The sequence below is a fragment of the Camelina sativa genome, chromosome 10, assembly GCF_030686135.1.
Source record: "Camelina sativa cultivar CO46 ecotype springtype chromosome 10, ASM3068613v1".
In the NCBI taxonomy this organism is placed as follows: domain Eukaryota; kingdom Viridiplantae; phylum Streptophyta; class Magnoliopsida; order Brassicales; family Brassicaceae; genus Camelina; species Camelina sativa.
The window spans coordinates 10,425,386-10,447,057 of record NC_141889.1 but is presented as its reverse complement, the minus strand read 5'-3'; the positions used below and the strand labels follow the sequence as shown (position 1 = coordinate 10,447,057).

At 32.8% G+C, this 21,672-nt stretch overlaps 5 protein-coding genes across 5 annotated transcripts; 2 read left to right on the top strand and 3 right to left on the bottom strand.

The window, feature by feature from the left end:
- The first annotated feature begins 1,411 nt into the window (after positions 1-1,411).
- Positions 1,412-3,407, top strand: LOC104718482 (F-box protein At4g18380). Its single transcript, XM_010436242.2, has 2 exons — positions 1,412-2,822; positions 2,972-3,407. The coding sequence occupies exon 1, from the start codon at positions 1,609-1,611 to the stop codon at positions 2,788-2,790; it is 1,182 nt and encodes a 393-aa protein (XP_010434544.2). The 5' UTR covers positions 1,412-1,608; the 3' UTR covers positions 2,791-2,822; positions 2,972-3,407.
- A 3,802-nt stretch (positions 3,408-7,209) lies between these two features.
- On the bottom strand, positions 7,210-10,146 carry LOC104718480 (transcription factor TCP2-like). Its single transcript, XM_087470198.1, has 2 exons — positions 9,959-10,146; positions 7,210-9,104 (listed from the first exon to the last, which is right to left on the bottom strand). The coding sequence occupies exon 2, from the start codon at positions 8,698-8,700 to the stop codon at positions 7,465-7,467; it is 1,236 nt and encodes a 411-aa protein (XP_087326324.1). The 5' UTR covers positions 8,701-9,104; positions 9,959-10,146; the 3' UTR covers positions 7,210-7,464.
- Positions 10,147-16,012: 5,866 nt separating this feature from the next.
- Positions 16,013-16,525, top strand: LOC104718479 (uncharacterized). The gene has a single exon (XM_010436240.3). The coding sequence runs from the start codon at positions 16,053-16,055 to the stop codon at positions 16,413-16,415; it is 363 nt and encodes a 120-aa protein (XP_010434542.2). The 5' UTR covers positions 16,013-16,052; the 3' UTR covers positions 16,416-16,525.
- On the bottom strand, positions 16,459-17,791 carry LOC104718478 (uncharacterized). The gene is made up of 3 exons (XM_087468230.1): positions 17,584-17,791; positions 16,988-17,100; positions 16,459-16,695 (listed from the first exon to the last, which is right to left on the bottom strand). The coding sequence occupies exons 1-3, from the start codon at positions 17,717-17,719 to the stop codon at positions 16,612-16,614; spliced, it is 333 nt and encodes a 110-aa protein (XP_087324356.1). The 5' UTR covers positions 17,720-17,791; the 3' UTR covers positions 16,459-16,611.
- A 1,254-nt stretch (positions 17,792-19,045) lies between these two features.
- Positions 19,046-19,534, bottom strand: LOC104718477 (uncharacterized). Its single transcript, XM_010436237.3, has one exon. It carries the CDS (start codon positions 19,399-19,401, stop codon positions 19,141-19,143), a length of 261 nt encoding a protein of 86 aa, XP_010434539.1. The 5' UTR covers positions 19,402-19,534; the 3' UTR covers positions 19,046-19,140.
- Between the last annotated feature and the right edge of the window lie 2,138 nt (positions 19,535-21,672).

The following is a 21,672-nucleotide window of genomic DNA, read 5'->3' as shown; positions in this document are numbered from 1 at the left end:
TCTGAGAAATAATAGTAGTTAGATGATCTGGAAATCGTGTAACGAATATATATATTTAGCTGGATTTATTAATATGTAGTTTTCTTGAATTATGATGATGATGCAAGAGTATTGTTATTTAGGACGGAAGAATCTTAGATGTTTCATGATCTTTTTGTTTCTCTATTTTTTTTATGAGTTATGTTGCTGTTTTTGCATTTAATAGTCACATGTTTCTCTGTTGTACTCCATTATGTTGCATCATTTACTATATTTTATCATTTACTTTTCTACCTATAAATTTTATCCCCACCAAAGTTTTACTTCTTTTTAAAAAAAAAACTTAGAGCTTTCATTTTTGTTTCTTTTATACCCGTTTTGAATTTGTCAAAAACAATAAAATCGAAAGAAAAAAAAAAGTTAGTACGTTCAATGTAAGATAAAAGAATGTGAAAGTCGATCGATGATATTGTACGGACGGATGATGCGGCGTTTTTACGACGATGATGAAAGGTGGAACCCGGCGGGGCGTGCGAAGTAATAATAGACACATGACACGACGTGCATGTGAGACCAACCAATATCTGCGGCTAGCTTTTTTTTTTACTTCCTTGCTAAGTCTCTTCCTTCCCATGTATTGATTGATTGATTCAGATCCAAATCAATGCTCTCTACTGTGCTATTTCTGATTTAACACATGACTTGTCCGATGCACTTCCATTCATATCATGTTCTCCCCAATTATATCATCTCAAGACTCAAGTTATATTATTAAAGTACATTTACGTTCCTTATAGACTTATAGTAAATACTTTAACAAGCTGCGTAGAGAATAATGGATCACTTAAAAGTATTTTACCAACACATATGTAATGTAAAGGTAACTTGCCTACGAGTAGACCAGAGAACTATAGGCAAATCCAATTTCATTCTCAACAAATGACCTAATTAATAACGACTTAGATCATGTGGTACAGCTAAGTCGAAAATCTTTTATTGAGTGAGCGTATATTATAATAATACAGACCATATTCGATATCATGCGAATGAATGAATTATCTTTGTATAAAATAACTATATAACTGTATCTTCTCATCTAATCCATATTTGATTATTGAACACCCACGAAGCCTTACAATAATTTGCTGTACATAAATTATTAATTACACAATTATAAATATACGATCGTATAGCATAATAGTCTATTTTAATATCATCGTTGTTGTAATTTCGCATTTTTAAAATTTTGGCTACTGGAAATTGGTGGTGGATATGATTAACGTGTGTTTGGATTTTACTGTTTTAAACTTCACTTTTGAATTCTAATCATTTAATAACTTTGTTAATTCTCCTAATTAAACTAATCAAAATCTCTTCACGCGTCACACGCGCTAAATATATTTTATTTATATATTTCCTACTTCAAACTACTAACAAAACCAAACAAAAAAAAAACACAAAGTGGGTTCTGTCTATTTTTACACCTTCCCATTTTACATCCCTTTCTTTTTTCCCCCCTCTGTAGCTAGATTCCTTCCACAAACCCCTCTCTCTCTCTAATGCTCTCTATCTTCTTCTTCTTCAATCTCCACAAAGATCTGATTCTCTTCTTCTCTCCCTCTCTCTGAAATGGCCATAACTCTCCGTTCATCAGATCCACTTTCACGTATCCATCCCGAACCAGAACAACAAATCGACCACTTCGATCACCTCCCGGACTCAATCCTCCTCCTCATCTTCAACAACATCGGCGACGTCAAATCCTTAGGTCGTTGCTGCGTCGTCTCCAAAAGATTCCATTCTTTAATCCCTCAAGTTGAGAATGTCGTCGTTCGTGTCGACTGCGTTATCTCCGACGACGACTCTTCATCTCTCGTCTCTGACAAGCCTCGATCCGCTGCTTCCGTCGCCGCTACTCCTTTCTCCGCCATCTTTCGTCTCGTGATCAAACCGTTACAAGCTTTGGGACAGTTCCTTAAACGCTCAGGTTCTTCTTCCTCTTCTTCTTCTTCAGCTTCTTCTTCGTCTTCTTCAGCTTCTTCGTTGTTGATTAGTGGTGGTATTGGTGGAGATGATGGTGAGATTGAGCAAGGAGGCGTGACGCATCATTCTCCAACTCAGGTTTTAAAAAACTTCGATGAGCTTCGCTTCCTTCGAATCGAGCTTCCTAGTGGTGAATTAGGGATTGATGATGGTGTTTTGTTGAAATGGAGAGCTGAGTTTGGTTCCACGCTTGAGAATTGTGTGATCCTCGGTGCTTCCTCTGTCATCCCCGCGACGAACTCTGTTGATCTTGGTACCAGTAACAACAACAACAACGCCGTGGTGGTGGAAGATAACGGAAGTATACCTGAATCGTTTTATACAAACGGAGGGCTTAAGCTTCGTGTTGTATGGACTATAAGCTCTTTGATTGCTGCATCTGCGAGACATTACTTGTTGCAGCCGATTATAGCAGAGCATAAGACGCTTGATACCTTGGTGCTCACGGATGTTGATGGTCAAGGTGTATTGTGTATGAATCGAGATCAGTTGGAAGAGTTGAGGGTGAAACCCTTGTCAGCTTCTTCGGCTTCTAAGAGGACTCTTGTACCTGCTTTGAATATGAGACTTTGGTATGCACCTACTTTGGAATTGCCTGATGGGACGGTGTTGAAAGGAGCTACCCTTGTGGCGATTAGACCTAGTGAGTCCAAGAAAGAGGCGTGTGATGTTTCTTGGGTTTCTTCTGCGTTTGATGAGCCTTATGTTGTTGCTGCTAAGATGCTTGTTAAGAGAAGGACTTATTGTCTTGAGATGAATTCGTTTTAAAAGCTGAGAGATTTCACAAAGCCGGATCTGAGGTATGAATTGTGCATGGAAATGCTCTGTTTATGTATCAATTGTGAGGTCAAGGGCCTAGTAGTATTAGTCCTGAATTGGTTTATGTGCCTGTTATAAATGGTTAGTTTCATTGTCACAACCTTATTCTTGGTTCTTCCTTGTTTGATAGGTGGTGAATGAATCACAAGGGCTAGCCAGGTTTTGAAAGAGAGACTACTACAATGCATAAGGATCAGTTTTGTATTAAGTGTGACTAATGATGCTTGATTCATCAATGGGTCTCATCAATGCTATCTCTGTTCTTGGTCTCTTGGAAGCTTCGGATTCCGATCTGCTTGGATGGACCCCGGAAACCGCATTCGCTGGCTGCTTTTTTGTTTCAGCTCGCATAGCAATCGTGCAAGAAGAGCAAGTTTTTTTTAGCTTATAAAAATCTTCAATGTGCCTTTTTTTCTTTTTCTTTCATTATTATGTGAATATTATTTGTAGGTAAGAGACACAGTTGCTTTGCTTTCTCCTTGTCTTTGTATACTTCTTCTTCTCCCAAGTTGTAAAATAAATAATATTGAGCAATGTAAGTACTTTATTACTTTTTACCATATAAGGTAATTTCGTTGGCCAACTGAAAAAAATTGGTGTTCTTACTTGTTCGTAGTTCCTCTAATTTTAAATATTTTGGTTTTTTTTGATTAATACCGCAAAGAGTGGTTTAGGAGACTCAGGGACCAGTACCACTGTACGCTCAGTCCTGACTCCTGAGTCTACCACCATTGGCTTTTTTTGGGTTCGGTTCCAAGCTAACTAAAATTGTATTTTTAATTAAAAGAAAGCAAAGATCTCGACTTAATGCATCATATATTTTAAATATTAATCTCTTCATGATCTGCCATGTTAATTACATATAACCAAAGTTTTGCACTTTCTGTTAATCGAATCATCTAACACCCAAATAAATGCTACTTGGTCTAAATCCGGCGTCGCTTGCTAAAATACGTAATGTCATGTGTGTCAGTGTGTGTGCGAAAGTGCATCACCATAGAGGTTTTGCTTTACAATTTACTAGTGTTTTTATAAGTGACCAACCACAACCACATAAAAAAAATGTCTGCACCAAGTAAAAGATGATAGAGATATCAATATTTCATACTTCATACAATAACAAATGAGGACTATTAAAGAATCTTGTACATAGTCAAAAGAGAATTAGTAAACCTCTGGTGATAAGACATGGTTGCGATTCAGACACAAGTGTTTTATAAAAGAGTTTCACCGGGGTACCCTTAACAATGAATGTCTCATAGATGTTTGTAACGGAGTACCTAAAGCAGTACTCAATGTATGCCTAATGTCTTAAAGCACCAAATGGCCAACTTAGAACAATATCGATAATGTTATTTTCTTTTCTAATTCCGCTTTACATTGATCACATATGCATATCACATGACAAGAAGTATTAATATATGTTAGATATGTTTAGTCTGTTTGGAAGATATTGGATACTTCAAGAAGAAGAGAGCCCACTTGTTTACTTTCGGGCGAGCAAAAAGTTTTGTGACTGGAGTGAAATAATTGTACCCTTTTATCTCGCTTTTGACAATAAAAGCATGATTACTTATCGATATTTTAGTGGACATTAATAATGGTAATGTAGAATGTGTATGTCACAATAGTCTTTATTTATATCAAATAAATATATATTTTCGTAATAATATCTGATGAAAACACTATTTATCAGATATGATCACACAACACTTTTTACCAAAAATATATAACTTACAGAAAACAAAGTGATCTTATATATGCTTTTGTTATCTATTGGGGTTTAGTAATTGTATAGTTTTTAATTTTATTTTGTAAAAAACAGCGTTTGACATAGTTTTTTTTTGTTAAAGAACAATTTTGAAATCTTGCTTTTCATTTTTATATTTTGCTGAAGTGAATATATATATATTGTCCTTCCAATAATCAAAGGATCTGGTGACGAACGAAAGTTATGATTATTAAGTCTACAATTGTATTTTCAGTAAAAAAAAAAAAGAAGATAAAGAACATGTCTCCAACCACACTTAGTTTTGTCGTCTCCACTTTATGGTTACATTTTATGATTCAAGCATTGCTTAAGCTCAGGGTTAGGCATTGCTTAACTCTCAAATAATTATCGTTGCAAACAATTCATCTAAATTTCTTTGCTTTAACTTTAATAACATAGCATCATCTATTATAAAAAAAGATAGATAAACATTACCTTCCTCTCTTAATCAGTTTTATTATATTCATGAATAAATCTGATTGAATAAAGGTACAACCAAAGGGACTTTATTTTCGAAAATAACAAAATCATGGACTTCTCATTGAGTCATGGTGTTTGTGCATGTAAATAGAAAAAACGAAGAGAGGCACAATTAATAGGTACTTTAAAGGCTTGTAGAGAAAAGAGCAAAGAAATAGATGATTTAAAGGGCTTCCCGAACGTTAAGGCTTTTCTCGCAAAAGAAGTAAAAGCATACATGTAGTCATGTAGAGAATGACCTCTCCACTCTTCAGAGTTGAGAGCCTATACAAAGAATACTGTTTAATTCAAAATGAAATAATATTAACTTTTAGAAATGGTTTAGCTAGAATATCTGAATAAAGTGTATATTGGTTAGGTCTTAATAATATTAGTCTTCCCTTTTGGAATTGGAGGAATAACTTTTTCTGAAAGAAAGGTTCTGGATTATAAGGCCTTCTTCATCTTTCCGGCCCACTAAAGCCCAAATCTTCTTCAAAATAAACCACAAGAGCTACTTATTAATTAGTAGTTACCAAAAATAATTGAAGAAAATAAACTACATATGCAACTCTGTTAGATCACATAAATAAACTCATGTGTAAAAAGAAAACCTCAAATGGGTCTATAAATTTTCAAAACAATTTTTTTTCTTACGGAATCTACAAACTGTTTAATAACTATCCTAAGAAAAATAATTAGGTGTGTATGGCTTAGATATGGGCCAATGTTCTAAATTATCAGGTTTTAGGTTATAGGTTTTAGGTATATCATCATTCTTAAACTTCACGTGGGGTGAAAACAGGAAACAGAATCCTATGGCGAAATCCCATAATCTTACTAGTTTGCAGTTGATGAACAAAAAAGAAATGGTCCCTTACTCCCTTACCTATACGGCTACAACAGCTATGTAAAGTCTACAGTAATAACCCATAAAATAAAGGCATGTCTAGTGAAAAATCGAAGTCGATCTGATCAATTACCCACCAAAATAAAGTTTGTTTCTTTTGTTATCAATCTTTTAAATCATTATAAACGTGATAAAACTTACAAATCGTTATAATAAATAATAATATAATATGGATGGACCATTTGACTCTTTTCATTCATCATAAGGTGCAGAGAAGAGTTATCAATTCAATAAGTGTGCGCGATGAACACAAACGATAATATCATACATTGGAACTTGAAACACCAATTAATATCTTGACACTAACTTATGAGAGAAGCAAATTCCTAACACTTACACTAATATGTAACGCTGATACAAATTTTATACTGTATAAAGTATCTCCAACAAATATCATGTGGTATTTACAATATATTTTTGTAATGTCTATTTGTTTCTAATATGTTCCATGCCAAAATAAAGTTTCTTTCATTCAAAAGTTTTAAAGATATTATCTTTCTCACTTTTAGAAAATTACTTGAAGATGCCTAAGCCTCAAACACACATGAATCACAAGTTAAATCAACTTTACTCTAAATCCCAAAACCACACAAAAGTTGAAAGCCTTCTAAAATAATGAATTAAATAATACTTTGTATAGTACCCTAAAAGATGGGTTAGCCATGTGGGTGCAGAAGGATCAAGTAGCCCATGAACGAAAAAGTTAAAAAACTTAAAATAATGTAAACAGATCATGAAAATTTGGGAATAGCCATTGTTGAAGACAACAGCTGTCAAAAGAGGAAGATATAATCATAATTACATTAGATTATAAAACAAATACATATAGAGAGAGAGAGACAGAAAGAAAAGAGAAGAGAGATGCTAAGGAAGAAGGGAACCAAACATAGAGCATAACAGGAGACAAATCATTTTAATTTTCACTCTCTTCAACGCATTATGGCCATACCTTACTCCCAAATTTTTCAGGCTCATAATTATTTATTTCTTCACTTATCAATATATACACTAGCAATATATTTTTCAAAGTTTCTTGTATCTTCACTTAAATTTTCTGTATTTACTTTCTTCTGATATTTTGATTTGATTTGATTCAATCTAGTATCCTTAAAAGGATCGCCCTATTGCCTTGACCTACTCTCCTTGTTCATGAATACCAAGAAACAGTATATCACAGTACTATAGCAACAATTAACTAAAGAAACAATAATAATAATAATAACATGAGTGCCAAAAAAAAACAACACTAAAAATTGAATTACAAAGCCACAAACAAAATGCTATTATCACAAAATACAACATTACAAACCCAAATGCGAAAATGAATTCCAAAGACCCTCAAAACTAAAACAAAACCCTAAACAAATTTAAAAACACATTAACGATGATAATCAGAAGATAAATAAACCAAAAATAAGCATACAATTAAAATGAGGATCTGAGAAAAAAAAACCAAAAGATGCAAATAAAAATAGAATCATCATCAGTTCTTGCCTTTACCCTTATGGTCTGATGAGTTCCTGCATCCATTTTCATAGTAAAGCTGAAACTGGTGGTTGTTGTTCTGATTGTGATTGTGGTTGTGGTGGTGATTCTCTGCAGGCAGTGCACCGAACAAGAACTGTGGACCTCCTCCACCACCTTCTGATGATGTTGGAAACCTCTGTAGATTAGCCAGAAACGACTGATGCTGATGATTACTTGTTGTTGAATTGGACTGAAGGGTCCCCCTGTTGAAACCACTGAACCCACCACCTGAACTGGCGGATACGGCAGCTCCTGCTCCGGAGGGTGTCGACATGTTGAAATCAAGATTGAATGCTCCGCCGTTGGATCCTGCCGGAGATATCAAATGGTCGGGAACGAACGAAAACTCTTGATGCGGATGATGTTGATGTTGATGTTGATGGTGATGATGATCGGAGATTGACGAGAAAGGATGAGAATTTGTCGAAATCGGGAAATGGGTTTGTTGACCCGACCCGAGAATCAAACCCGAAGTAAAATACTCCATGGGAGACGAAGCAGAAGGAGCTTGAGCCATCCATTGCCGGTTTGAGTTAACCGGATCTGAACCGGAATTTAACAAATCTGTAAACGAAGTAGTATTGTGGCTTTGATGATGATGATGATGATGATCTGATGATCTCTCTTTCGTCTCTTTAGCTGTTCTCTCTCTCGCTCTCTCTCTAGCTTTATCCCTTAGCTCCGATCTCGATAAAGACAAACCAGAAGAGTTCTTGCTCGTGTCTGAATTGCTACTACATGCCGATTTAGACAACGAATTGGTCGCCGCAGCAGCAACCGTTGTTGTTAATGTCTGATTCTGGTTCTCGTCGTCATCTGTCGGGAAATTAGTGTTGTTGAGTGAAGGAAGCTCGGAGATTGAGTCTTCGGCAGCTTTGATTAACCATTCAACAGCTTTGCTCGGCTGATCGTAACCTAACCGATCTTGAAGATCGTAGAATTGAAGAGCGGTTGAGACTGATAACCGGACACGCCGGTCACGTGGTCCTTTTGAGGTTAAGACTTTGCTGTGCCGATCTTTGCCGCCGGAAGCTCGAGAAACCCTAATTATCCGGGAAGAATTGTGATGCCACCGGCTTAACCGGTTGTTTCCGTTGTTGTTGTTGTTATCAACCACGTCGCCATTGTTGTTATTATTACTCTTCATTAGATCTCCAATCATCTCATCATCATCTCTGAGCTTCCGAAACATCTCATCACTATCCTTTTCCAAAATCTAAAACTTTAGGGTTTTTTTTGCTTTTCCCCCAAATTTTCAAAATCTAAAATTTAGGGTTTTTTTTTTTTTTTTTTTTTTTTTTGCCTTGGGGATTTAAAGAAGAAAGGAGAAAGAAAAAAAAACTGACCCAGTCTTTGGTTTTGGTTTTTGGTTTTACACACTGTACTTTGTTGTAAGCATTGATGATGAAAACCCTCAGAGGAAAAACCAAAAAAAAAAAAAAAGTGTAAATTAATTTAGGGTTTTTGATATTTCACCATCAAAAGTCAGTAGATACAGCTTCGTTTAAGCTTTGTCTGAAGCTGCTGCTGCTGTTGTTGTTGTAGTTGGCAGAGTCATCAAAAGCACTGTCTCTGAAATGATATCAGCCACTAGTCCTGCAATTAAAACCGATGAAACAAAAACAAAGAAACAACAATCTCATAAGAACAAATCTTTACATATACATTTTTTATATATACTAATAAATATATACATGTTACATCCTTATCTAACTTTTTTTTTTCTTTTATATCACATATATATACATATTTAAGATTATCAGTTATTCTGATTCGAATTTATTCTCTACTCATTTTAGATCTGACATAACAACAACAAACAGCTACAACAAACAAAATATAAGAGAGTTTAAAGTTAAAACCATCTTTAATTAAAAATGAAGAATCAGAAGCTATATATATTAATTAAGACTCTATAGCTTTCGGCTGAAGCGATTATCAATGGAGGGGACTTTAAAAGATAAGAAGACAATAAAATGAGTTTTTCAATGGTGTTTATATTTTTAAAAAACTTTTCTACTCTAAATAAAGATTTGGTGGTTTCTAATTATGAAAAGAGAGAGACTTTGTTTCTTAGTTACCAACAAGGAGATTTAAATATAATCTTTATAAAGGAATCATTATTGCTGTTGTGGATTCTATATGCAACAGAGATCGTTGGACTATGGATGCAACAGGTGTCAAGCTCTTGTCTTTGATTTATATTAGCTCGAAGAAACCAAATTTAAAGGAACAAACATACTTCATTTTTTTTTTTTTTTTACTTTATTGATTAGAAATTCTCATCAGGGAATCAAAATCGTAGATCTAAATTGAGTTTTTTGCCAACCAAAATTGAAGAGTAAAGAAGAAAAACTTGAAATTGAGAGGTTCTTTATGTGAAAAAGATTGGTTTACAGGAAGATTTAAAAACTAGAGGAGAGTGTAAAGAGAGAGAATTTGAGACTTACAGAAACAGAGGAGCTTCTTGAGCTGTGTGAGTTGAGTTAATAGGAGAGGAAGGGACTAGCTAGTAGGGTTTTAGGGATTTGTAAGAAAAAAATAAAAATCCGAGAAAATTGGAATTTCTTTGATGGTGATTTTAAAGGAGTGATGATCAGATGGGAGAGAGAGAGAGAGATATTGGTTTTGGGGGCATAAACCTGTCTTTGATTTTTTATTTCCTTTTTTACCCCTTACTTCATGACTTTTTCACTGGAACTGCCATGGTCCTCTACAAAATATCTGAATTTAATTATATCATCCTTACTAAGTAGTAGTATCTTGTATTTTTATGATTTAAAATTCGAATTCAGTTTTTTCTTTTTTTAAAACATTGAATTCAGTTGATAAAGAGGAACAATGTTTAAACTTTTTTTAAAAAATCAGTGAATTCAATTTGATTGTTTTATAAGCAGAACATTTATTCGTTTTGGCATTAAAACCACAAGAAATGTTACATTCTTTGATCTTATATATATATATATATAAAATGTACATATTAATGCTATAAAAATGTCATACACATATCAATTCTTTAACATGAAAATAAAATTCCATATTATCTCATACCCGTTATAGAGGAGATGAGAACTTAACAAAAATCATATTATGGGCTTCTGATTTTCATGATTTCTATTTTCATAGAATTAAGATTCTCTACACACATGTACATCCTTCTATTTAAATTTACTAAAAACACAATCATAATATTCTTTTTTCCATGTAAGCGCTCATTTACCCTGAGTTTGGTTCTCATTTGAGCAAAATCATTCGTATTTAGTTTAATTTTTTTTTGAAAAATATTAGTTTAATTAATTTATTATTATTTTTTCTTAAGCAAAAACGAGTTGATGACTGAATTCGAACGGTAGAGTAGTAATCAATTATATTACAAAAGACATACTAAAGAGTTCCCAAACATTGAAAAGACACTAGAGTACAATAGTTTTTTTGTTTTAGTGCAAACTCATTTCATTAATTTGGTGATATGAAACTTTCCTCTAAAATAAGCTTTACACCCGTCATAAAATTTACATAGGAAAGTAACAATACAAATATCGACCAGTTGCTAAAAAACCATAACATTCCAACAGAACAACTAGAGTACACACAACAAGTATAACTAGATAATTAAGCTAATAGAAATATATAAGGACATAAAAGTCAAAAAGATAATGTAAACCGCAAGGGAGATAGTTTACATGAGATAGCGAGAGGCTATCTAAGAACGATTCACCAGTCGTGATAAGACAAATTGCCAGGTCAATAAGAAATAGAGTAGAGTATTTTAAAAACGCAAAAAGAGAGAACTAAAAGACATTTCATAGAGATTTCATAGAGACATTGTTTTAGCCACTATGTTGTATTTTAGTTTGGGGCCTAAAGGTTGCTCTACGAGTAACTCCCTGTGTTTTCTTCTTTAGTTTTACCCATGTAAACTGTACGATGTATGTAAAGCTTTCCTCTGAGGAGAGTTGGTGCCTCACAACTTAATATAATGGGTTCTGGTTGTAAAAAAAAAAAGACATTTCAGAGAGATAAAAGCTCTAGAGATCTCTTCTTCATTCATTTCATAGAGTTTCCCAGATCGGGATCAATTTATCCACTTATGCAATTTATGAATTTTCAAAATATGTTATAATTAATCCTATATTGTTTGTTTTGTTTGATTAATTCTATCTTGAATTTAGATTCTTCAAAACTGTTATATTCATGAGGTATTAAAAATCTCGTTAAGATGACAAAAAATTACGTTTATTTTAATTTTAAAAATACAAAATTATACTGACATATGGTCGATCAGATTAGAGGAATTTGGTAATCTGAACACTTTGATTATTGTTAAATTATATGGATTATTTTAACTTGCTCTTTTGTATTTGCAGCGAAGATTAATTCACATGTGGCAATCGTATTTGATAACTAGAAAACCAATTCCAACATATAAAGTACAACAGAAGTTTTTTTTTGTTGTTGTCAACCAAACATTAAATTAGTACAACCATAAGTTTAACTTAACCTAAATCACATATAAAAAACAAATGTTAGTTTGGAGACAATGCAATGCAATCATCAAAGTGTAAGCACAGAATCCAAGCATATATCTAAAACTAAACAAAGTATTTTAAAGTAGACATGACTACATTTACGGAGGAAATGGTATTCAAAGACAGCATGAAAACTATTTTCTTACTGTATTAAAAATCTTTCTATACTTCTTTTTCCACCTAACTAATCATATTGATCAAGAATCCAAAACCCATATTATAATACCTTATACTATATGAAACCCACAGCACATCACTTCGAACTTCATGGAAAAAACACGTAGAGATTATATTAATTCAAGAACTAAACAACTGTTTTGCATTTGAGCAATTTTAATAACCTAGTTCTTTTTTGTCATCTTAGTCAAGTGGTGGGATTACACCACATTTGATTAACTTTAATATGCTTTAATTAGTTTAGTTAATTGTGGTTTTAGGAATTCAATAATAGATACTTAAGAATTAATGATGAAAAAGGGAGAGAAATGAGATGCAAGTGGTTCACGACGGGCTCGAGAGCACGTGTCGCTGTCTTAACGGACACTTGCTGACTTCTCGATCACTGTTCCCTTTACCAGACCACTGCACGTGTCTGCTTCTTGGTCACCCAAATTTCTGCTTACTCTCTATTTTATTTTATTTTCTAATTTTCTTTTAATACACAACTAAAAACTCTAAAACTTTGGACCTGGTTGGTTCAAATATATTGTTTGTTAACATTATTAACCTTGTCAATAATAATAAGTTTTAGGATTTTACTCTATTATAATTGGATTTTACTCTATTTAATAAGTTAATCATACTCATGTCTTCATTTTTACATCTATAGTAATAGTATCAAACTATTTGTTAGTTAGGAAAATGTTAATTATGTACTTAGCAGTTAATACTGTGTAACAAAATGCTTATGACCATGGATATTTTGCTCTTAACATACGATTTTTTACAGTAACTACTCAATTTAAATAATAAAGTACATGTTGATTTTACAGTACTGTTACTAATACAAGCTAGGTTCTACATTTGAGTATCGACCCCAAGCCTTTCTCATGATCTGTATTTCAAATAAATCAAAATTTTATATATGGTTAGTGTATAATTTCCCATTCAAAGTTTGTTTATGTTTGAAACTTCCTTGTTAGTTTAAGATTATAATACGAGGTTTAAGATAAAGCCATGCATGTGTAAGTCCCGTTTAATTTATTAAATAAACACTATACAGTAAAATGTAATTGCTAATATGCATCTCTTTTAATAACTATCACATATATATAGGCAGGCATATAAGATATATATCATGCGTTGAATATAGATTAGAGTATAGAATATTTCAAAACAAACTATCAACAGATAATTAGAAAATGAAAATAAAATGCATAGATCTGAATCTTTACTAGATTCGTATTGTAGTGGTACTGTTTTGACCACAGTTCGTGATGTGATGTTATGATTTTATAAACAGCCTTTTTATTGCACATGTACTATTTTATGGACATTGCTACTATGTACTATCTACTGGTCATTGCAACTATGTAGACATGCCTTACTGTAGCGCGTTGCACGACCCAAAACAATAATAACTATTTTTCTTTACTTAACTATTTAACTAGTATTTAACTATTTTATTTTACTTAGTTCAAAAAATATATATATATATATATATAGTCTTTCAGTATACCTAATATATTTGGTAAAAAATGGACGGTTAAATAAACAAATTGTATCACTTCGAAACATTTTTATACAAAATATAAGACTATATGTATATTTTCGACATCATTCTATTTTATATTTAAATATGCTTAAATACATATATTGTGCTAGGTAAAAGTAAAACCATTTAAAGATGTATACCAATATATCTCCTTACGAAAAATGTATACCAACTGAAGTTTTCTTCTAGTACTATATTTTGAGTTAATTTGTCTTTTTATGTTTAAACTTTAGAAGTTCTTATTTCCAAATGAACATGTACAAATAATGTCATACGAAGACTTGCGTTCACACGCTTCTCTTCTTTTATTATACAGTTATATATACATTTTTTTCAATGATAAAGACTTCTGATGTTTGACAAAAAAAAAAAAAAAAAAAGACTTCGTATGATATATCTAGATCGATGAACATAATTAAGGAATTGTTTTTTTTTTTTTTCGTTTTTGTATGTGTATGTAGTTGGTTTATTTGGGATAAGACTTCAAATAGCCGTCAATGAAAGCAAATGCCAAGTTATTTTTCACTTCCTTAGATATTTTTCCTTTGCTAAGCCATTATTAAGCTCTAAAATATCACTTTATGTTTTAAAAAATATTCAGTTTAACTCTATAATAATAAATTAGATAACAGTATATTTGAATTTTAAGTTTTTTTAGGTTCTAGTAACAACCTATCATAATATGTGGGTCAACCTTTAAGCCACTGGATTACGAATACCTTATAATAATAATTGAACTATCGTATTAGATGCCAATTGCATAAGGAACATAACGTAGTTAACTAAGTTTCCACGCTAGATATTTTTCATGGTTTGTTTGATCAGTATGAAACTCTTATATAAACCCCAAAATAATAATTTCTTGATTTCAAACAAAAAGCATTTTCTTTGGCAAAAAAACGAACAAAATTTTAAGTGGACTGAAAATTCGTAACTATTCCTTTTTAATATCTAAAAAACAAAATTAAATTCGAAAAGGAAAATAATCGTACAACTCGAAATATATTTTAAGTGATTTTACTTAAATTTTTTTGTTTATTGTACAAACAAAAGAAGAGGATGTAAAAATTTAGGCACCAAAATTTTGAATAGGGGTTTTTCTTAAACTATTGGTTCAAGTGTATTGATTAAGACTTAAGAGAGCACATTAAAATATAAGTGAAGTTGATGTCATTTTTTTAATGGATCATTAATGAATCTAGTGGGTCATGACTCATGATTAATTTTGTCCATTAAGCTTCTCTATATCCTCTATATGGAATAAACCCTAATTATGTGATTTGAAAGATAGGTCCACACAGAGGTATATACCTTTCCATTATTGGATTTAACTCTAATTAATTTATTGTTACCCTATTACATGTAAATCGATTCAGACTAGTCTATGAACTAAACTTGATTTTTATAGGTTATTCATCTTTCAGACAATCATGGAAGGACCACAACATAGACCCATACATTTGTTTGCATCAAATAATCTAATATAATACATGTTATATCATAGTTTAAGTGATTTCAAAGTCATGTTTCCATCGAGGTCCAAAACTATGATTAAAGCAGACGAAAATAAAAATGTGGAATTTTATTTGTTTTATGGATAAAATTATTTCTTTCCAAAATAATAATTTTAAGAAGACTATTGTACTTGCGTTAAGGCCCAATGTATTTCCATAATTTGGGCCGTCATTATCTTCTAATGGCTCAAAAGTTTAATCGTTACAGTGGTGAAAATATCGATGAGACAGTGACAATGCAAAGTTTAGTGACTTTAGTCATTAACGACTACAAAAAATACTACAACAAGATGTGTCATTGTCAAATTGACTAGAATGACCAATGACGCGTTTGAATGTTACTACTAATCAACGAACATAACTAGAGTCTTGTATCGGTGTCTGAATATACTACTTACCCTTACCGAATCTACCATTCAAGTTAACTGACTTGTTAGCTATACACTGATTTTTCAATAGGTATGATATACTACTTACCCTTACGTCAGTTAACTTGATAGCTATATTTAAAAACGATGGGCAATAAATAACATAATTTTATCTTTTAATGTCGGTTCGACTTAAAACTAAATTCGGTTTAAAACTTTGGTTTGGCATAGTGCCATTCATATAAACAGGTTCCTTTATATGCGGTTAAAAAGTGGTAAGTCTCAAAATTTTAGGGCCTTTCCGATAAAACTGGCTAAATAGAAGGAATCACCTGTCGTCGAAAACAGGGGAAGATATTTAACTCATCAGCCTCCCCACCATCTAAACTCTAGTACGAATATGGAGACAAGGTTTCCAAATGTTGCAAAAACCACCCTACCTTTTTATCTCCGACGACAATGATCACAACAATCTCCAGTACACGAGCTTGAAAGACGTGATCTCAAGTTCCGATGGATTCGGTTCGTTCTTTTCTCCGGGCCAGCACTGTCTTCCTTCTTGTCAAGACGGGTTTCTCTTGTCCGAGATGGATTCTTCTAACATCGCCATTAGAAACGAGCTCGTGAAAAGAGCGGCTTCTATGTATCTTCAGTCTTCTATGGTTGTCATTGCTCCCGACACGAATTGGTTCCAGAGATTCTGTTTGAAGGCTAAGCATCAGGCGGTTGCTGCGATTGATTGTCTTAGACCGGTTTGCCGGATTTTTGCTCGGTCTAGTTAAAGAGATGTTTTTAGAAAGGGTGATTCTAATTCTTCTTAGTAAATGTATCGTAAACATTGTATATACTTTAGATATATATCAAATAACATTTCAATTTTTTTTCCAACAAAGTTTCTTACATCACCTGAAGCATCATAAGAATCCCATCTATGAACAATCATAACTACGTAGTAGATTAAAGCATCATACATACTTTTTAACGCTTTTTCTTAGCTCGTTTCGAAGAAGACCTTAATGTCTCTTTTCTCAGATCTTCAGTTGCTTTTGTGTCCAGAAACGGCTGCATACAAAAGAAAAGAGCAAACTTAGAACACATGAAAAGCCGGTTTAGCCTGATGCGCAGTTTTGTCATCAAGTTTCACTGTTTTGGTTCCAAGTCTAACAATTTCAATCCCAACTTGAAAGAACCTACACTGGTTTTGATTCCCTTGGTTAAGCCTGATGCGCAGTTTTGTGCAATATACGACAAACCAGGACTTGACTTAAGATAATGATGGGTTCATTGTACAAAGAAATGATGAGAAACATGCACAATGAAGAATAGAGAGAGATAGGAGAACTGATTTTCTAACCTCGTCTTTTCTCTTTTGGAGCTCAAGAAGTTCTCGACAAAGAGCAAGACACTCAGTGTGGTAAGCTGCAGCTAAATCCTTAATCAAAGCTTTCCTTTTGATGATCCCAATCACTTTAAAAAAAAAAAAACAGAATCAATTCCAAAGCAGTAAGTTTAGATTAATAGCCAAAGAAACAAAGATATCATATACCAAACAATGCACAGCTATTGAAACACAGCAAGTTAGTGGTGAGTGACTCATATGAACAGAACAACAACAACATAACAAGGAAGGATCTTAATAAAGCTATAAGCAACAAAATTCATATAGAAACAGAGTGATTCTTCACACCAATCACCGCTCTAAGCTCTCTCTCTCTATCTATCTATCTCTCTTCACAGAGTGATTTTTCAGATTCGTGATTATGCTATTACCAAAGGACTTCAGCCCAGAATTCAGAAATTTAAAAAAAATGCGAGCTTTGGGTAAGATTAACAATGGTGGAGGATAACTCAACAGTCTAATTGAAGAGAGAAACAAACAAACAAAAAACCCAGAAAGCAAAACCCTAGAAATCAATTTTGATGTTGCGGGAACAAAATTAGAGAAATTACTTCGACTAGGATCAAACTTAGACGGAGGAGTAGAGGTTTCCGGCAGAGGATCTTCGGGTTGGGGTAAAGATTGCGACAAAGAAAGAAGAAGAGGTTCCGACGACGGTGGAGTTCGCTTCTCTTCTTCTTTCGCCATTGAAGAAAGTTTCAAGTTTCTTTTTTTCCTACTGTGATTGTGATTGTGATTTTTTTTTTTTTTTTTTTTTGGATTTGTGATTATTAAAGCTCTCTTTTGTGTTTTATGTTGACTAAAATGTTGACTTCACTTATTTTAATTTTTATCTTATTTTAAAAAAAAATAATAAATATATGCACTTAAGTAAAATAGTATTCTACATTTGATTTTCTAGTTTCTTTTTAGTTGTTTTCAAAATCGAAATTTTCACATTTTTTTTATAACCGTTTTTATCATTATGGTTTCCAAAAACAAAAAAAAACAAAACAAAAATGACATCTTTATTTACATACAACATACAGTATGTAACAAATTTACATGTCACTATAAATAGTACAATTTGTTTATTCCGGTATCTATATCAACTGTTTTCCTTTTTACTTTTTTTTTTTTTTTTTTTTTTCACTTTCTAGAACGTCTAAAGTTAGCAGAAGAATTAATTTAAGAGATTACTACGTGTTGACTTGATATTTTTGGATACTGACATTTTTTTGCATATTTTTATAACCTTTTAAAAAAGTCTTCTAATACTTCTCTATATAAGCCCTTCCTTTGTGGTCATCCACTAATTGGACAACCAAAATCTTTCGATAACACCTTTAATCTGAATTCATCTGCCCATTTCAAGACAAACATAACCCAGACAAAACTCTTAAAACTGCATCAATGGCGAATGAAATGAGGTTTATTCAAACATGGGGAGAGGTTGCACCTTCAATGTCTCGTCGGATTCAGCAGAGACGATTATCGAAGAGCATCTCACAGCCTAAACTGGAAACGATATTTGAAGAAAGATGTGATAGTTTTGCGGTCAAGGCCCCTAAACGGATTGTGATATTTCTTCCTCTTCTACTCTCAACGCTTTTGTACTTTTTCGTGTACAAGATTATCAAAGACTGTTGACTGCTTTCTTTGATTTGTAATTTGAATGTGTTGTTAATAACAAAATCTATCCATGATTTTAGGTCAAGAAAGAGTTCGGACTTTAAAGACTCGGGTTTATTTTGTTTTACAAGAAAACGTGTTTTGCATAGGTCAAAACACCCATTTTAACCATGTTTTCGAAAAGTTATATATTGGCCAAGAGACCTATAAGTTATCGGCATAATTTCATACCGTCTCGTTTTGTTGATTTGTGGGACGCGTTTTTGCATATGAATCCATTTGTCAAAAAAGTTCGTGCCACGTTAAGAAATGTCCTATTGGTAAAAAATAAGAACTAAGAGAATAAAAGCACATGTTATAAATTGATATTTGTGAATCAAATGACCAAATTAGCACTATGAATTGAAACAAAGACATAAGTTTATATATTAAAAAAAAAAACTCTTTAGCTTATACATAGTTACATTAAAATACATAACATATATATGTATGTATGTTTAAAAAAATCGAACAACACGATCTTGTCTACACAACAAAACACAAGATACGGCGGATATGATCGCCGGAACAAGAAGAAACAAACGATGTCGTTGTCCTACGACGACGACTCTGTAATGTGGATCTTGATGATTAAAATCATCTTCGAATATGGTCTCTAGTGTCGGAGACATTGAACATGTCCGGCGAGAAATCACCGGCGCCGGCGCCATTTCATTTCCAGATAAGAATCTTCGTCTTACTAATTCTGGTCTAACCATGATGACCTTCGATCTTTTCTAGCTAGTTTCTCTCCCGTTCTTGAAAATGTTTTAAGATCGAAAAAGTTCTTGAAAGTATTCGGATTTCTAATAAGTTTTTTTTTCTTTTTTTCTAATAAGTTTCAATGGTGAATACTTCATACTTGGTCTGTTTATATAGAGACTAGAGTTTAATGCACGGCGACAAAGAAAAGAAAACATGGTTTCAATTCGTTTAGAAGAAAAAATCAAGTGAAAAAGAAAACAGATGGATCAACGGTTGTCTTTGGTCCAAATTGACTGGATGGTCTGTATTATACCACACACGTACGTACTTGTTTTGATATCGACAATATTAGCGATTGTAGAACTAACGACAAATTTTTCTCTATGATTTGTTGATGCATAGACTAACACACAAAAACCAAGTCAAATTTCTCAAAATATCTTTGGGATATTATTATCAAGATATTTACTATGCCTATTGTTTTGAAATACCTGTTTGCTTACATTGGATCAAATATATAAATTCGAAAACTATTATGTATTTCTTTTTTTCTTTCCAATTTATATATAAAGCTATAACCAATATTTTTTTTTTTAAATATACTAATATTATAGTTTCTATCACTGATACTTTACAAATATTATAATTATGTAGGTCCTGATATATCTTTTAGGTTTGATTTAAAAATTATTAATAAAGAAAAAAATCTAAAATGTTAAAATAATTTTACAACTTGTTTAGCAGAAGACGACGTGAGAAGAAGAAAGAAGAAATATGGGAAAACTATACGTACGAACAGTGGAAGTAGTTCTTAGTATGGAGTCCACATTTAGCTTTACAAGTCTTGTTTGGTTAGCTGTATCTCTACGTGTACGTACCAGAGAGTCACACACGACATGAGACTAATGAGATATTCGTTTAAAGTTTGTCAACACATTTCAATGTCTTTTACAACTTCTAGACGCTAACTATCTTCTTTTCAGTCTATTTTCAAATTAAACAAACAACTCCTTTTACACTCCCAAAAAAAAATCACAAATACTTTAGCTTCTGTGTAAATAACATAGTATTTTATTTCGAAATAATTAGTTACAATTTACACCATTGTTTTTTTCAGTCATATAGTTCAGAAATGTATCAAAATATATATATTTAAAAAAAAATCAATTATTGGTCCAGTTTTAATCATTTTACCAATTGTCCCATTATAATTTTACAAATACAAATAATTAACCATTAATCTTTACAACTACAAGAACAAGAAACCATGCATCTTTCTGAAGTGGTGAAACCTATATGATTATCTCCAACGATAACCAACTCTGTTCAAACACTCTCTGAGCTCATCAAGCTTTTATTAAGTCTCTTTGCTCCTTGGATTGAGTTCCATCTCGGACATGAAATACAGAAATAGTATGTGCTTTTGTCTTTGATTTAAATCTCTCTCATTATTCTCCTAGTCTTCACTACTTCCTCATACATCCTCGCATCTGGCTATATACCACTCTTGAAAAGCACGTTTGATCCTGATTTCTCAGGCTCAAGAACCTTTTCTTTAATTTCTCTCTGCAGCAAATTTTGTGAACTTTACGTTCTTGTTATCACTTCCCGGGCCAAGAAACGTAATTCAAACAGCATTTTATTTTCTCATTGCTTCAGTTAGTTTCCCTGCCCTGCCTAACACATCATTCATAAGCGTAAGTGATCTTATCAGTTTAACACCAAACCGAGATTACATGGGTTTCAACATAGTGTTTCGCTTCGAAGACAACTCCTACGTGGTTACACGCACAGAGGACGCTCACTAGAGTAATGTGGTTTGGCGAAATTCCCTACGTTAGCAACTTCACCAGGACACCATGTAACTGCGTTCCCATTTCATCAAGCCCTATCCCAAAAAAACAACGCTTTTAATGAACTTGAGACAACAAACATGCTGGCACGAATTTTCGTGTCTATCAATCTTCACAATTAAATCCAGAGCCAAGCCTTAATGTCATGAAGTATTCCAAAAAACAATGTCATAACTTTTTATTTCCTTGAAAACAAGAAGTGAGAATCTAACAAGGCTACCGACTTTGGCATACATATCAAAAAGTTTATTCAACAATAAAACGTCAGGATCATTATCGAGTTTTACAAAGGTATACTGCGACATTTTAACATCTCATATAAAGGGTTGCACAAGCGTTAAAAGTAGACAAAACTAAACTCGCTTGGCCTTATTCCAGTATATATGCCATGTGACGAAACAGCTCGATTGCTTCCAACAAGAATCACATTAC

Coding starts and splice junctions, on each gene's coding strand:
- LOC104718477 (XM_010436237.3), bottom strand. CDS start 19,401: ATGGTTAGACCAGAATTAGTAAGACGAAGATTCTTATCTGGAAATGAA.
- LOC104718482 (XM_010436242.2), top strand. CDS start 1,609: ATGGCCATAACTCTCCGTTCATCAGATCCACTTTCACGTATCCATCCC.
- LOC104718480 (XM_087470198.1), bottom strand. CDS start 8,700: ATGTTTCGGAAGCTCAGAGATGATGATGAGATGATTGGAGATCTAATG.
- LOC104718479 (XM_010436240.3), top strand. CDS start 16,053: ATGTTGCAAAAACCACCCTACCTTTTTATCTCCGACGACAATGATCAC.
- LOC104718478 (XM_087468230.1), bottom strand. CDS start 17,719: ATGGCGAAAGAAGAAGAGAAGCGAACTCCACCGTCGTCGGAACCTCTT. Junction 17,101..17,583: donor TAAGTTTGATCCTAGTCGAA/GTAATTTCTCTA, acceptor TTTTTTTTAAAG/TGATTGGGATCATCAAAAGG. Junction 16,696..16,987: donor TCCAAAAGAGAAAAGACGAG/GTTAGAAAATCA, acceptor TTTTGTATGCAG/CCGTTTCTGGACACAAAAGC.